The sequence below is a fragment of the Aspergillus melleus genome (genome assembly GCF_016097325.1).
Source record: "Aspergillus melleus strain CBS 546.65 chromosome Unknown contig7, whole genome shotgun sequence".
Lineage (NCBI taxonomy): Eukaryota > Fungi > Ascomycota > Eurotiomycetes > Eurotiales > Aspergillaceae > Aspergillus > Aspergillus melleus.
In genome coordinates, this window is record NW_025763376.1 from 2,153,292 (window position 1) to 2,169,335 (window position 16,044).

At 52.4% G+C, this 16,044-nt stretch overlaps 6 protein-coding genes across 6 annotated transcripts; 3 read left to right on the forward strand and 3 right to left on the reverse strand.

Annotated features, from left to right (window-relative positions):
* Positions 1 to 1,621: 1,621 nt before the first annotated feature.
* On the reverse strand, positions 1,622 to 3,361 carry LDX57_011677 (SH3 domain protein; the record flags this gene model as incomplete). Its single annotated transcript, XM_046093420.1, has 4 exons — positions 1,622 to 2,845; positions 2,903 to 3,065; positions 3,133 to 3,216; positions 3,270 to 3,361. 4 exons carry the CDS (start codon positions 3,359 to 3,361, stop codon positions 1,622 to 1,624), a joined length of 1,563 nt encoding a protein of 520 aa, XP_045949398.1.
* Positions 3,362 to 6,190: 2,829 nt separating this feature from the next.
* Positions 6,191 to 6,770, forward strand: LDX57_011678 (putative stress response RCI peptide; the record flags this gene model as incomplete). Its single annotated transcript, XM_046093421.1, has 2 exons — positions 6,191 to 6,248; positions 6,340 to 6,770. 2 exons carry the CDS (start codon positions 6,191 to 6,193, stop codon positions 6,768 to 6,770), a joined length of 489 nt encoding a protein of 162 aa, XP_045949399.1.
* Positions 6,771 to 7,358: 588 nt separating this feature from the next.
* On the forward strand, positions 7,359 to 8,930 carry she9 (putative mitochondrion biogenesis protein (She9); the record flags this gene model as incomplete). Its single annotated transcript, XM_046093422.1, has 2 exons — positions 7,359 to 7,956; positions 8,029 to 8,930. The coding sequence occupies 2 exons, from the start codon at positions 7,359 to 7,361 to the stop codon at positions 8,928 to 8,930; spliced, it is 1,500 nt and encodes a 499-aa protein (XP_045949400.1).
* Positions 8,931 to 9,841: 911 nt separating this feature from the next.
* On the reverse strand, positions 9,842 to 10,832 carry rip1 (ubiquinol--cytochrome-c reductase catalytic subunit RIP1; the record flags this gene model as incomplete). The annotated part of the gene is made up of 4 exons (XM_046093423.1): positions 9,842 to 10,023; positions 10,086 to 10,236; positions 10,313 to 10,401; positions 10,553 to 10,832. 4 exons carry the CDS (start codon positions 10,830 to 10,832, stop codon positions 9,842 to 9,844), a joined length of 702 nt encoding a protein of 233 aa, XP_045949401.1.
* A 595-nt stretch (positions 10,833 to 11,427) lies between these two features.
* LDX57_011681 (histone-fold domain-containing protein) lies at positions 11,428 to 12,192 on the reverse strand (the record flags this gene model as incomplete). The annotated part of the gene is made up of 4 exons (XM_046093424.1): positions 11,428 to 11,792; positions 11,846 to 11,936; positions 11,986 to 12,071; positions 12,120 to 12,192. 4 exons carry the CDS (start codon positions 12,190 to 12,192, stop codon positions 11,428 to 11,430), a joined length of 615 nt encoding a protein of 204 aa, XP_045949402.1.
* A 489-nt stretch (positions 12,193 to 12,681) lies between these two features.
* GEF1 (chloride channel protein) lies at positions 12,682 to 15,526 on the forward strand (the record flags this gene model as incomplete). The annotated part of the gene is made up of 7 exons (XM_046093425.1): positions 12,682 to 13,144; positions 13,204 to 13,271; positions 13,321 to 13,680; positions 13,730 to 13,807; positions 13,854 to 14,179; positions 14,240 to 14,594; positions 14,642 to 15,526. 7 exons carry the CDS (start codon positions 12,682 to 12,684, stop codon positions 15,524 to 15,526), a joined length of 2,535 nt encoding a protein of 844 aa, XP_045949403.1.
* Between the last annotated feature and the right edge of the window lie 518 nt (positions 15,527 to 16,044).

Here is a 16,044-nt window from a genome sequence, read left to right on the forward strand (position 1 = left end):
TGCGTCATCGGATGTCCCCGAAGCGGGTCGAAGAGGACATGTGGAAGTGGCGGCGGTCCGGCCGATGACATACCCAGAGGCGAGCTAGAAAGGCAACGAAGAAAATCAGCATTGACAACTTATCAACCCGAAGGGAACGGTCGAGGGGAGTAACACGCACCGACATGGCTGCTAATGTGGAGAGAGAGGAAAAAGGTAGGGAAGTTGATAAACCTGCGCTTAGGGGGCACGCGATGTTAGTTGCCTTGGATTTCTTTCTCGCTCGCTCTCTCTTCCTTGTTTATAAGCCCCCTCAAAAAGAAAAAACAACCAACAACCAGAATGACGTTCGTGAGAGACGAAGAAAAAGCAACGCTCGAGATGGATTCAAGGAGGAATACTCACAGACTGCCTGCAGAGAGTCAAGGGAATTCAAGGGGAGCGGAAGAGGAGAAGGGAGAACGTAATAATGGGGGATGGATGGGAACCGAGATGGAGAAGATAGAGGGGCATTTTGCGGCCGTCGCTGGTGGGGGGGCCGCCGGACCCTCACGTGATGTGGCCGTCGCACCACCAGCCGCGTCGCCGCCTTCCCCTGAATTTCCTTCTTGCATTACAGTAATTCTACATGGATCAAGCGATCCGGTGTCTGCCTACCTCCAGATACCCCCCGGTGTGGGGAGCTGAGCAAGACACCACCCGTAGGCATAACCATTCCTCCTGTTCTTAGCCCGGCGTTTCTCACCGAAACTAAACTTACCGTTACTTCCAACCATGGGACTAGCTCCTGCTAACCGAGTGTCATCACGTCAAGCCAGCTTGTACCTGTACCTGTTTTCTTGAACCTACAACAAATGACTGAGTTACTCTACGAGTGAGCATCTACTATCTCAATATGACGGGGCAGACCTTGAGTTCGACTGTATCGTTCAATCCTGGTGACAGTTTGGCAATATCTAAATATCTATGTACATACGTCAATATGCACTCAAATCGCTTGGCTATAATAATAACACCCATCAAGTCCGAATTCGCAGTCGGTGTCCATTTCGTACCTGCAATAGCCGAAAGGGAAGAAGACTTGGAGACCGTCGCAGTCGTCGGCTCCAAAGCTGAGCAAAGACACAACAAGGGTACAAAAAGAGAAAGAGATGATATACGACAGGGGCTCTCAGAGCAAACAACCGACTATTTGCCTTCGGAGCAATGTAATAGACAAGAAAGAATAGAAAATCGAAACTAGGGGTATAATATACGAGAAGTAAAAGCCACGTCGGGTTGTCTCCGAACGATTCCGAAGGTACCTGAGGGATGACAGGAGACATGCGCATGACTAACGCTGGCGCAGATGATCGTCAAATAGAAACGGCGCCCTCCTTTAGGCCTTCGTTCTTCACCTGAACCTATACGTCATAGGCTCGATCATGCCGGTAGGACATGTCGGCGAGAACTCCAGCGTTGACGGGGATGGGGTTCGAAAGACGGCTTCTGCGGAACATTGACGTACGTGGCGAAGGCTGGAAAGGCTTGAATGAATAACAATCACAAGAGAATAGACAACGGCGCTATCATGAAAGGCGTAAACCGGCATGTAAATTGTGCATGCAAAGGAAATCTTAACATGGCTGACTGCTGGTCATCGTTAATCGTCGTCGCCCGATCCTCCGTCGATGATCTTTCGCCAGTGTTGCGGAAGGCAGACGCAGACCAATGGAAAGGCTTTGATGTCTCCCACAGGCGCCGGTGATGCGGCCGGGCGATGCGAGCCGTTGGACACCCCGCTGTCGCGCTGTTCTCGGTGTCGCGCGTCATAATCTTCGGCATTCTCGGGGATACGAATTCCTGTGGCCCAGCCGTCATCCCATATACCAATGATCTTCAACATATCTCCGCGATCCAAAGAAAATTCGTCGTTTGCGCGAGGCTGGTATGCCCACAATGCGGCAACGCGATCGCCGGGTCGAATGTCATCTTGGGAGTAATAATCCTGGAAAGAGGAAAGCTGCTCGGATTGTCCACTGGCGATTCCCTCGGGAGACGAATATTGGCCGTTGGTGCCGGAACGAGGCGAGGTGTCGCTACCTGCGCCGGCAAAAGCCGAGTTGCTCGAGAGCGAGCCGTGTCGCTTGCCTGCCGTGGGGGGTATTCTCTTCGACATCGCTCCAGGGCTGGCTCCGTAACCTTCGGAGTCGGATGAGTCGCTGGACTTAGCACCGCCAAAGAAAGCCGCGGAGTTGCGAGACCGCGCCGGCGACGAACTGGGCATCTCTCGTAGGGCAGACATTCGCGCAACCCTTCCTCCCGGGATGGCAGCGAATCCTTGCTGACCGGCCTGCATTGATGGCGATCCTTTTCTTTGGGGGTTGGGTTGATTCAGGGCCCCTTCGTTCCCCGTTCGGCGCCTTCGTCGACAGTAGATGAGACCAAATGCCGCCAACGCAGCCAACAGGGCGACTCCGGCAACGGAACCAATCACAACTCCGGCAATCGCTCCGCCAGACAAACCGCCGCCTGAATCACCCGCAGTGGAGTTGGATGTCGAGGTAATTATTGGTGGTAGAGTCGTCGTCGGCGATGGCAGCGTCACATCCTTGCAGCGGCTTCCGGCGCTTGCGTTCACGCAGCAAGAATCGGTGGAGTTGGGGGAGCTTCCGGCGCAATAGCCGCACAGGCCCACCAGATTGGATCGGAATCCACACTCCTCCGGCTCGTTATCGGCTGCCGATATACAGGTCACCGTAAGCGAATTGGCAGGCAGGGCGCAGACAGTGAAATCGGAGCGGATTTGATCCATGTAGTTCCCGTCTCTCTGCGGACACAGGTCGGCGTTAACCAGGATTTCTTGTTCGCTTCTGGCCATCAGCGCCTAGAGGTATATCGTTAGCAAATGGGTCTGACTATACCATGGGTGGGCGCCACATACACAATCGTCAGCACAGAGCGGTCTGGATTCCTCGCTAGACAGGTTGCAGTCATTCTTCGAGCTCTGCACGATCCCATTGCATATCGAGCTCGTGGTATAGCGGGCGTAGTAGTCATCGGTGTCCGTAAGATTAGCGCCTCCACAACCCAGATAATCGACGTATCTGACCATTACACGACGGGCGTTAGTGGATCGCGATAGATTAGAACGGCACGGGTTGACGAGCTTACTTTCGCTTGACGTAAGAATCTTGGACGTACTTGTCCAACGCTTCGTCGAATTGGGTCAGGTTCGAGACGGATTCCATGAATGGACTTTCATATGGTTAGCAAGTCTCGGCGTGTAGAAGGGCGTTTGGCAATCTCACAAGTTGGTGTGAAGACTAGAGTTGGTCGATATCGAGGATCCATTGAAAGCCGGGCATTGCTTTGATCCGGTGAGGGAGATGCAGGTAGCCATGGTGATCCTCTACCCGGCCAGGGCTTCCTTTGGGGGCTCTACCGTCGCAATTGAGAGGTTGCAGTTGACGATGTCGAAGTTGATAAAGGTCCGTGTTCAAGTTGATCGCAAAGTTGAGGATCAAGATCGCGTTCGGTTATGGAATCAATTGGAGGCGACTCTCATATTGTTGCACGTGCGCGAGTACTGGGAAAAAAGGAATGGACGTCGGTCTCAGGCCACGGCGGTTGTGAACGCGTCGAATATCAAAAGGAGCGAAATGAGACCCAATCCAAGAAAAGGGAAAGGTTCCCAGGAATTGTCGCAGAACGGAAGGTCAAGTAATCAAAACGAGCGGCTTGGCTCCCAGAAAGAGCCAGGAGAGTGAAGGAGAGGACCCTGAAGAGGGAGGGAAAGAGAGTGAATGAGAGCGACGAGGAAGAGGAAGCAGGCGCTTTCCAATTCCAGGAAATTGCTTTGTCCTTGCCTGAGGCCCGCACAGAGGATCGACCGAACGAAAAGGATTTTCTGCCGGGACCGGGGCGATAATAATTTAGATTCTAACGACGGCGGCGAATGCAACCGCAATCTTTCCACTTTCGCAAGGGCAGACAGGTCCAAACTCAAAAAGTCTATCGTCAAAAGGGGGGAAAACCAGAGTCACGAAGCAAGAGTCACGACCGGATGGGCGATGGGCGGTTCGCAAGAGGAACCGGCGTCTTCCCAATTAAACCCGACTCCACACGAGAGGAACTAACTTGCTTAGGATGGTAGCACGGCCTTAGTCTCACTGGTCCAGAGCTGCTAAAAAGATGCTGCCTCCGCAAGGTTCCCCTGCTTGCTGCGGTGCAGATAAAGAATTGAGGCAGTTGATCGATAGTTCGACTTAGCGACAGGGGAAAATGCGATCCGTCGGTTGAGAGATCAATCGATGAATTGATTGCTCTTTCGGGGAAAATCAGAGCAGTTATGCCAGGGCAAACAAAAAGAAAAGCCCGATGCAGGAACGACCAAGGTTATCGATCTATTTATTTGTACGGCGTGATGGACACTCGAAGGTGAATCCAGCGTTGACGTGGCACGCGGTGAGGCTTGACAGGAGGCTCGCTACATCATTTCAGGCACTCGGTCTGTTGGACTGATTTTTTCCTATTTTTTCTAGATTTTGTTTTGATTTTTATTTCGACATCTCAACCACTCCATGTGTTTTACCGAATCCACACGAACGGTGGAACTTCGCGCGGGACCAAAAGCGAGGGTTCCGTGGAACAAGGTAAGGACGGGTTGTTCTATTATAATTAACATATCGATTGTAGGGGTGTTGGGCCATTGTTCTGGAATGTCTTGATCGAGTCGGTGAAGGAAGGTCAGGCTCGGATTAATGACGAGTCTACACTACAGTCACTCTACTCCGGTAGGGCATCAGTTGATAACGTTGTTCATGTCACTCCCGCCCTCGTCGGCCCCGTCGTTTCGCAATGCGTGGCATCCACCAGTCAAAAGCACCGCGGCTGAGCTGGTCGATCCCTATTTTAGCCTCGCCGATGACTTGGCAAGGGGTCCTGCCTCGCGGAATTTAATAGACGCATGCCAGATCATTCGAGCCAGACAGCCGTGTCCAGGTTTTGTTTCAGCAATCAGTAGTCAATTTGAAACACCACCTTCCCATGCAAGGGTTATATTATGGGATGCGAGGGTTGAACGCTTCGCTGGAGGTGATCAGGCTAGTACTGAATACTCGCCCTATATATCAAATTTGAGGCACATACCAAGGGCGCGTCTGGAGGTGTCGACATTCGTCGTATCTGCAAGGTAGATCTGATCTGAATGATCTGGACACTCCATGTTCAGACAGTATCCACCCGGGTCATAGTGATTGAGTGGAGGTCATTTATCATTGTTATCATTGAAGTACTGACATCAAAATCTAGAAATGTTGGTGCTGTAATCTCGTCTCTGTTAATACACTAAAGGCCATATTCCTACCTCTTGAAGGCTCAAATTCACATATACAGGTGCTTGGTTCGCTTGAATTAAACACCGTATAGTTGGATCAATAGAATCCTGTTGTTCGTATATATTTAGTTCCGCCGATGCGTAACCGTAGTTCCCACCCGAGGACAATGCCGTTCAGCCTAAACCTGAGTAAGGTGCATCAAACACAAACACAGACAAAGCAATAGGCAGGACAGACCCACAGATTTATATTGCCAACTCGTTAGTCGAGATGCGTTGGTCCTAGGATACGATGAATGTTGGGGTTATCAACAAGCACGTACCGCCGGTAGTGACATAGTAAAAACCCGATACTGTGACTGTCGGGGAAAAAGTGCAAATAAATTAGACCAGAAGCTTCTTGTCTCGGTTAGTTCCTCGCGGGATCTAAAGGTACAACCAATCTTTGTGGCAAGTCGCTGAGTTGAAAGGGTATTTCTGATATCTATGAATGGCAGTGGTATATATATCAAGGGTCCACTCTCAGGATATGTTCGTTTATGTTGGACGTATGAAATAGAGGGGTTCAATTGTACAAACACAACACAATAGCTTCTATTATTCCATTGGCCATCAGGTCGATTAAGCTCTCCATCTGTATACAATGTCTACAATATACACTGCCTACAACTACAAAGTGACTGTTGCCTGGACCGCCGCATCAGGTGACTCCGCGACGTCATCTGACCGCAGGCATCCGACGTTTCGTCATTCCAAACATTTCGAGGCGATGTCAGCTTTGGTCCCCCCCTCACATACCTCAAGCATCGTGATTGACTGCTTCGTTTGCTTAACAATTAGAGACTCGTGTAAATAGGACCCCTATCCAGTCTGTGACTTACCATCCCCGCCACAATGTGTGGTTCAGATATCTTCCTGGGCATCCTCGCCATCTTCTTCCCCCCCGTTTCAGGTACGTGACCCCTCTCTCGACCTCTCCAGACCCCTCTATCCTTGACTCTCTGCATTGATATAATCTTCCTGCTAACACCCTTGCCCTCTAGTATGGATCAAAGTAGGCATCTGCACAGCTGACTCGATCATTAACCTCGCTCTTTGCTGCCTCGGCTACGTGCCGGGCCTGCTCCATGCCTGGTACATCATCCTCAAACACCCCGAGCCGGATTATGACGACCCAAGCTACGAGCCCGTCCCCGGTGGTCCTGCTCGGGGCAGGGACGTGGAAAACGGTCGCGTGACATACTACTACGTTTCGCACCAACCGGGCCAACAACCACCTCCCAGAGCCTACGGCACGCTGGGATCGCAAAATCAAGCCCAGACAGCCCAGGACGGCCGCCAGGCCGCTCCTAAGCCGCAGCACGGCCACGCCGCCGAGGGTGGAAGTAGCAGTCAGTCGCATGATGATTCTCGGCCCCCACCGACATATGCGGAAGCAGTGAAGGGAGACAATAAAGTACAGAGCGATGATTGAATTGCGATAGAAGAGAAGCAAGATATGAGGTGAATGTTAGTTGGTCGAGGGCCACTGCCGTTTATTCTATTCTTGCTTGGTGATCGCTTCTGCTGTCGACACTGACCCTTCCCCTCCTGCCACCTTGATAATCGGAACGGAATTTTCTATGAGATTACCTTGGCCATGGAATTTGCTATGTATTGTACTTAGGATCACTTAATGCTTATGTTTATCATGTCAGCGAGTCAATAATAAAGATACCTTGGGATTTTCGAATATGGTCAGCCCTTGCTGCTGACTTCTGCTTCTAGTCCGGGGAATAAAGATCGCCTGAAGTCTTATGTCCAAATGAAGTAAATATAAACCCATATATAACCCCCGACCTTGCATTCACAAAGCATACAAATAACCTACCGCCAAGCGTAGTTCGCAGTTATCGATCATCCGATCTTATCAGAAACATGAAGAAGCGCGGAGATTCCGCCTGAACTTCGCTTTCCCGCCCGCCTTTCCCGACCTGCGGATCAACCCTTGAACGGTCAACTCCAACCCAACCCAACCGACCCAGCAATCTGGCCGGCTTCTTCGTGGCCCTCCGACCCGGCCATGCAGTCCATGCCAGTGCTGTTCCGACAGTCTCTCAGACACACTGTCAATCTCACCAGACCTTCTGCTCCCGCCGTGCGCTCGCCGCTGCTGTCGACCGTTGGCCCGAAAGCTCTTCCCGTCGGCAATACCCCCCGGCGAAGCTTCTCGGTCTGTTTACAGTGCCAATTCCGGAAACAGTCGGTTCTGTATTCGACTAATGAGTCGGATAAACTGAAAGATGGGAAGCCGGCGGATCAGTCGGTGAATGCAGAGCTGGCGGAGGTGGTGCGTGACGGCATCCTTAAGACCGAGGTGGATGCGGGGAGCAGCAACAGCAGCAGCAGCAGCCAGGGATCTCCCACTGCGACGGAGAGTACAAAGACGCACAAGCCTGAACAGTCTGAATTAGGGGGAACCCATGAGGGCAAAGGGCAAAGCTCATCAGGGGATGGTAGTCTTCCGTCGTATCTGGAGAATCGCAGATCGCAGTTTGCGAAACAGTTCGGGACCATGATGGATAACTTGCAGTCGAATGTTTTCGTGGCAGGCCAGCGATTGAACGATTTGACTGGCTATTCATCAATTGAAGCGTTGAAGAACGAGATTCATAACCAAGGTACGTTTCACTTCTGCAGCAACCTCTTCTTTACACAAGATGTCCTGCATTCTAACCTTCACTCCCTTCCAGAGGAACGCCTACGCACCGCCCGCCTCCGAGTCCGCGAAACCAAAGATGCCTACTCCGCCGCTATCAACCGACGATCGACCTCCCAGCGTGAAGTGAACGAGCTGCTGCAGCGCAAACACGCCTGGTCGCCTGCGGACCTGGAACGCTTCACCCATCTCTACCGGAACGACCACACCAACGAAGTCGCCGAGAACGAGGCCCAGGAGGCCTTGTCGGCGGCGGAGCGCGAGTCGGAAGAGGCCGCCGCACAGCTAAGCCGGTGCATCCTCTCTCGATACCACGAGGAACAGGTCTGGTCGGACAAGATCCGTCGCATGAGTACATGGGGCACATGGGGACTGATGGGCGTCAACGTGCTCCTCTTCCTCATCTTCCAGATCGCCGTCGAGCCCTGGCGCCGTAAGAGGCTGGTAAAGGGCTTCGAGGAGAAGGTCATTGAAGCTATTGAGAAGGAGAAGGTCTTGACACAGACTCAGGTCCTTGGTGCGGCGAATGTGGTGGCTCAGCAGAGCCCTGTCCCTACCACTACCGCTACTCCCGAGATCGCTGAAGCATCTTCTTCCACGACGGCATCTGAGACCTCCGAGCAGCCTGTCTCCAGTGTCAGTCCTGTCGAGCCCGCCGAATTGGCCCCAGCCACTACTACTCCCACCACGCCAACCGAGCCCACTCCCACCCCCTCCACCGAAAACCCCGCCGCCTGGGACGATACCATCAAAACGCAAATCTCGCGCCTCTCCTCCCCTCAATCCGTCGAATCCTGGCGCCAGTACTTCCACGACCTCTTCAGCGACCGCAGCATCACCATCACGCAGCGGGATCTCTCCTCCGTGGCTCTGCAAAGCGCCGCAGCCGGCGCGGCTATCATGGGCCTTGTCATTGCATTGATACGACCGCGGTGAAGCCTGCCATAAAATCGCAAATGCATGGATAGATATCGAGAGACAGAAACGAGGGGATGTGCGTGTGTGCCCAGCGCAGCGTGATGTTTCTTCTTTGTTCCAACGGTCCATTCCGGATCGAACACGTACTGTACAAATATTCTAACCTACGTATCTAGATATAAATAGACTTGCCTCCCATGTGATGTATAAATTGATCAATTCTCCTGTCCCTTTGATATCTCCTTTGGCATAGAACAGTCCGCTTATTTTACCTATCTGTATACATAAGCTCTTGGTAGCGGTGTGAAAGTAAATATAACGCACCGGGTGCGCCTCATGGAATATACAGGACATTCTGGTCCTCCAACACAGGAACCAATAAGTGGATTCAGCCGTCCATCAGTCTGCAATGGACATCGAGCTCAGCCTCACACGCAGGAGTAAACAAAAGATCATATGTAGGGAAACTAAACTCTAGACAGAAGGACGACGGGAGTTATCTGAAGCAATCAAACAAGAGGCCCAGCTTTTTTTTTTGGGTTTATTTTTAGGATCCGCTTTATCATATCGATGGATGCATATTAAAACAAGGTCTCTTTAATCTTGACACAAAAATAAAAAGACATAAAACAAGAGAGAGATTTCATCTAGAAGAACACACACACAACATACACAAACCTGTCTTGTCTCTGGCCCTTATCCCCTCCTCCTGGTTCTCCCCGCTCTTTCGCAACTCGCACTCACACTCACACTCGATATACCTGTCCATCGTCTAAACAAAAAAAAAAGGACTAAACATATGGCAGTAGTGGTGGTGGTCGTACACGTACAGAGCCCCCAGTTCGGTTGTTTAAAAGAACAAAGAACAAAGAAAAAAACAAATGATGGATTGTCAATATACAGACTCAGTTTTGTTTTTTGCAGTTAATCTAACCGATGACCAGGGTCTCGTCGGTGGGGAAGCTGTACTGAGGAACCTCGAGGTTCAGGGGGGCAGGACCCTTCCTTATACGGCCGGAGATATCGTAGTGAGAACCGTGGCAGGGGCAGAACCAGCCGCCATAGTCACCGGCCTCACCGATGGGGACACAACCCAAGTGGGTGCAGACACCTGCAAGAGTGAAACGGTTAGGGAACAGGATATCGCAAGGCGTGGTCGGGAAGAGTACGTACCAAGCATGACGAGCCACTTGGGGTCCTGGACGCGCTCCTCGTCGGTCTGAGGATCACGGAGAGTGGTGTGGTCGATCTGGTTGGCCTCGTCGATCTCGCTCTGGGTGCGGTGACGGATGAAGACGGGCTTACCACGCCACTTGATGATGACCTGGAGAGGGATTGCGGTCAGTCTTGAGGCCTTACAGACACGATTAAATCGTAGGCTCCCTGGGATATGGACGTACGTTCTTGCCCTCGGGGATGGCACCGAGACCGATCTCAACCTTAGCCTGGGCGAGGACGTCGGCGGAGGCGGACATGTTGACGAGGAAGTCTGTTGATAAGAGAAAATTGAAGGTCAGCCCATTGCGTTCCCGACCGAGCCCGCCACCCATATCCAATTGTTGATTCCCAATATCGAAACCCATCACCGTCGATTCCGCCACTTTCCCATCGGATTAACGACCAGAAACCCAATCACGTACCCTGAACGGTGGCCTTGGCACCGACGGCAGAGGCCAGACCGAGCGAGCCGGCCATGAAGTAGGAGAAGACCTGGTTGGAGCGGGGGGACTTCTTGGAGGAGTATTTGCTGAAGTCGGGGATCTTGGTGGTCGTGGAGCCGAAGGGGCTCTGGAAGGAGGCCTTGGAGGCGTCAGCGACACCCCGGGACTGCTGGCAGGAGGCGAGGGCAGCGCGCGAGGTGGTCAGCTGCTGGCGGGCGCAAGAGCGCAGCAGAGAACCGGAAGCGGAGGCGAGAGACATGGCGACGAGGAAGCAATTGCAAGCAATCGCAACAAAGACGACCGTAACGGTGGGGGGTGGGAGGGGAGGAGGGTGGAGTTGAAGGGGGATAGAGGAGGGAATTTCCTAACGATGAAGGATGAAGTCGGCCGGGATGGACTTGCGGGAACCAAACCAGAGCTTTCGCTAGAAGCGATCGGAATCACGGGGCGCCTCATTGGCTGAGGGGGGAGACCGCCTTAGTCAGATTGTATACTTACTTAGTTAAATAACTGACCTCATATTTACAGATTGGATTTCCATTGAGTTATATAGTAATGAATTATTATTCTTTATAAGACAATTGTGATTTTTATTCTTTTTCTTTTATTTTTATCAATGAGTTTCCAGTCCAGCAGGTATACTCCGTCCTCCCGTCACTCGACCGATTCATCCCGACCGCTGCCTTTTCTGGATCCGTCATTTCCCGTTCCGTCCCTTCCTACTTTCTTAGTATACAAGCACGAAGGACTAGATACTCACAAGTAAAAATCCAATTAATAAACGTTAACCCGTATATTTACTCCCGAAACTCCTCCAATGCTCCTTTTTAATTGCCAGTTTCCCAACTCTCATATCATCCATCGGCCATCTCCACGTCCCCGTCTTGAGTCCCTTCTTGAGTCCCTTCTTGAGTCCCATTCTGCGCATCCACCGTGCGATCAACCATCAGCGTACTGATAGCTCCCGACGCATGCATCACCGTCGGCGCTCGAGGACTCTTCGAGAGCTTCTCCTCCGATACGCGCTCCGGCTCTTCCGACTCCCCATTCGTCTGCTCCGCCGCAGGTAGGGCGCCGTTTATCGTGCGTTGTCCCTTCTCGTACTCAGCTTCCTTGGTGGCCTCCTTTGCCCGCTTTTCCTTGAATTGTTTGTAGGTGGTCGTTTTGGGAATGACGTCGGCGAGGAACTCTAGGTTATCGATGCGCGATACGGCCGTAGCTGTTTGACTGAGATTAGTATCTTTCCGTCATCTGGGAAGGAGTGCGACTAACCGAGATCTTTGTATTGGATGTTCTTGCGCGGTTTTCGTTCGGACTTGACGACGTTGTGGCCTTGTTCCGTGAGGTATTGGATGAACATTTCCTGATCGGTCAGCTTCTTCAGTGGAGTTGGAGCAACGCGCGGGACGTACGGTAGCCATTGCGATCACAAAGGTGGCGTTGCTGGAACATTGTACGATGTCTTCGTCTAGCTGGATGATTTTTTTGATCCGGGAGACTTGACGCAGTCAGCAATAGAACCTTGCAGAAGAAGATTGGAACGCACTGGGAAGAGCGCTCTGGCCGGTGATCTCGTCGGAGGGCGCAGACTCGAGCGCGGTCTTTTCTTTGGGAGGCATCGTGTCGCGTCGTAAAATCGTCGGAGGGATTCTGGGTATAATAGAGGATGGAGAAACCGAATCTGACAAAATTCGGTGTTGATCAATGAAGTGTATGTAGTTGGTATTCTCCGATGGCGTGAGGGAAGCGTGGAGGAAATCGAGGCGCGTGCGGTGGAATCCACGCGTGGCGGAAATGAGTAGATAATCGCAGATAGTAGCCCTGGCGATTCGACTACTGTTCCTTCCGGCTGCTAGCCAGGTTGTCGCGATTGAACAAGATGCAAATCTAAATTCAACAGAACTACAGATCATGTCTGACTTATTCTAATTCCTCGAATTCTAGATCCTCCATCACGGACGCCTCTCACGTGGGCGGAGAAGAACAAAGGAACCCAACACGGCAATATTAGGATTCCCATCGATCGAGACCGAGTCCAGACAACCTTCGTTCACCTCACCAGCGATGCCCTTCCTTGTCGCCCACGAGAATGATATGATATGAATTCAATGCGCCCCCCGTCTCCTTCCCCGCGCTCCCCCTCCGTCTTATCCGAGCGACGGATTCTGAGGAGGCTATCGGGCTTATCCTCGCCCGTCGACCAGCAGCCGTCCCCCGATAACCAACCGACCGCCATCACCGAGGAGATCAGCGAGATAAAACGGTACGAGGACTTTACCACCATCGACTGGGTGCAGGATGCGGTGCAGGAACAAGCGCGACGTCGAGCGAAGCGCCGCGATGGCTCGGGCTTCTGGGATCAAGAAGGCACCTTTGGCTGGCGACGAAAGGTGCGCGAGTCCTACGACGCCGGTCAGGCCTGGCTCGTCATTACCCTCGTCGGCGCGGCGATCGGGTTGATCTCGGCGCTCTTGAACATCATCACCGAGTGGCTGTCCGATATCAAACTGGGTCATTGCACCACGGCGTTCTATCTCAATGAGAACTTCTGCTGCTGGGGCGCAGAGGGAGGTAAGCGGGTACAACACCCGATTTGCGATAGAGAGGTTGACTGATGGGCTTCTCTGCAGGATGCTCTGAATGGAAGCATTGGACCTCGCTCTGGCTTGTGAATTATATGATTTACATCTTCTTCGCGGTAGGTCTCCAGCTGACGTGGCCTGGATTACCCGGCTAAGATCATCTAGGTCCTGTTTGCCTTCGTCGCCGCCAGTCTCGTCAAATCGTTCGCTCCGTATGCCGCAGGCTCCGGCATCTCGGAGATCAAGTGTATCATTGCGGGGTTTGTGATGAAAGGGTTCTTGGGCGCATGGACACTCTTGATCAAGTCCATTGCGCTTCCGTTGGCCATCGCATCTGGCCTCTCTGTCGGGAAAGAGGGGCCCAGTGTTCATTTCGCTGTTTGCGCAGGAAATGTGATATCCCGGTTCTTCAGCAAGTATAGACGAAATGCATCTAAGACTAGAGAGGTCTTGACAGCGACAGCCGCGGCCGGCGTGGCTGTCGCATTTGGAAGCCCAATTGGAGGAGTGCTCTTCTCCTTAGAGGTATGCCTTGGATTAAGTTGGATTTTGGCTCGATTCTAACTAGACCTAGGAAGTCGCATCTTATTTTCCACTTAAAACGTTATGGCGAAGCTACTTTTGCGCATTGGTTGCAACTGGTGTTCTGGCGGTATGTCCCCTCTCTCTGTGCAAACTAACAAGCTAATAAAATCTAGGCAATGAATCCCTTCAGAACCGGACAATTGGTCATGTTTCAAGTACAATACGACCGCACGTGGCATTTCTTCGAGCTGATCTTCTTTGTCTTCATCGGCGTTTTTGGGGGTCTTTACGGAGCGCTTGTCATCAAGTGGAATCTCCGCGTCCAGGCATTCCGCAAGAAATATCTGTCCCAGCATGCGGTTATGGAGTCTGTTATCCTGGCGGGTATCACAGCTGTCCTGTGTTTTCCGAACATGTTTTTGAAGATTAACATGACAGAGATGATGGAAATTCTGTTCCGGGAATGTGAGGGTGGCCATGATTACCACGGGCTTTGCGAGTGAGTCTCCATCGGCTAATGATGAATGTCAATGGTTAATGAACTTTACTGATGGACCAGACCGAATCGTCGCTGGTATATGGTCGGATCACTGGCTGTCGCCACCTTCCTCCGGATCTTCCTGGTCATCATTTCCTACGGGTGTAAAGTGCCGGCTGGAATCTTCGTGCCATCGATGGCCGTAGGCGCGTCGTTCGGGCGTCTGGTCGGGATCCTTGTGCAAGCGCTACACGAGTCCTTCCCGGACTCACAATTCTTTGCTTCGTGCGATCCTGACGTTCCGTGTATCACACCCGGCACGTACGCCTTCCTCGGTGCGGGTGCAGCGCTGAGTGGGATCATGCATTTGACCATCTCGGTGACGGTCATCATGTTTGAACTGACTGGCGCACTGACTTATATTCTTCCCACCATGGTCAGTTTTCTTTCGTCTTAGTACTGAATCCTACTAATTATGCTCAGATCGTCGTCGGCGTCACCAAAGCGGTCGGCGACCGTTTCGGCAACGGGGGCATCGCAGACCGCATGATCTGGTCGAACGGATTCCCCTTCCTCGACAACAAAGAAGACCACGTCTTCAACGTGCCCGTCTCCCACGCCATGACCAGCGACCCCCTGTCGTTGCCCGCCTCCGACTTCCCCGTCCGCGAAGCCGAGCACCTCCTCAGCGACAACAAATTCCAGGGCTTTCCCATCGTCGAGGACCGCTCCTCCAAGATCCTCGTCGGATACATCGGACGCACCGAACTCCGCTACGCCATCGACCGCGCCCGCGCCGAGGGCATGGTCTCGCCGACCGCGCGCTGCGTCTTCACCAAGGAAGCTGCCGAGGCGGCGGTAGCGCGGCGGGCGTCGGCGTCAGCATCGGCGTCTTCCTCGTCGCGCGCCAATCTCGTCCCGGACACCTTCGATGCCATCCACCGCAGCTCAGGCACTTCGTATGTGGACTTCAGCCGCTACGCCGACCACACGCCCCTCACCGTGCACCCGCGCCTGCCGCTCGAGACCGTCATGGAGATCTTCAAGAAGATGGGCCCGCGCGTTATCCTCGTCGAGCACCGCGGACGCCTTACGGGTCTCGTCACCGTCAAGGACTGCCTCAAGTACCAGTTCAAAGTGGAGGCCGAGGAACAGGCCCTCGCGGCGACTAACAATCCCCAGGAATTGCGGCTGGGCGAGCATCTGCACGGGCAGGGCGATACCTTGGAGGAGCGGCTGTGGAGTTTTGTGCAGTCGTTGATCTCGAAGATGCCTGGTCGGAAGACTCGACCAGGAGTTGGGGATGGATATCACGGGGTAGGCGGCGACCAACCTAATGGGGGTGTGGAATTGGAGGATAGGCAGTAGGCCATGTTTTTACTGGACCGGTTTAGTTAGTTTTGATCATTTTAGATCAGGAGGCCAGGTTTGTCAGTTCTGTATACATTTACTTACTACATAGAGGATTCTGGGTCTGGTATCCAGTATCGAATATAGACGAATCCATTATGGTATGCTATTCCATTTTCATATCAACTACTCACCATTTTGCTGGTATCTAGTCTATCTACCAACCTACCCCTGCTGTGCCTAGACTCCCCAAGAAGTGGAGTTTGCTTTATACACAATCCCACCTCAACAGAACAACACCAAGCACAATAATCCACCCCAGCTGTACATAAGTGCAGTGCCAGCGTAGTAATAGTACACAATATGTAGTATAGTATATAGTCAACTCCTGAACACCTAGCCAGTATGTACAAACAACCGAGACAAAAGTAGAATAAAGCAACCAGGTCAGCTACAGTGCTGTACCCTTATAACCAGCCTAAACTCCCTCCATCCCCTTCCGCTCCTTGCTCTAGGTAGGTATTATACCATTTACC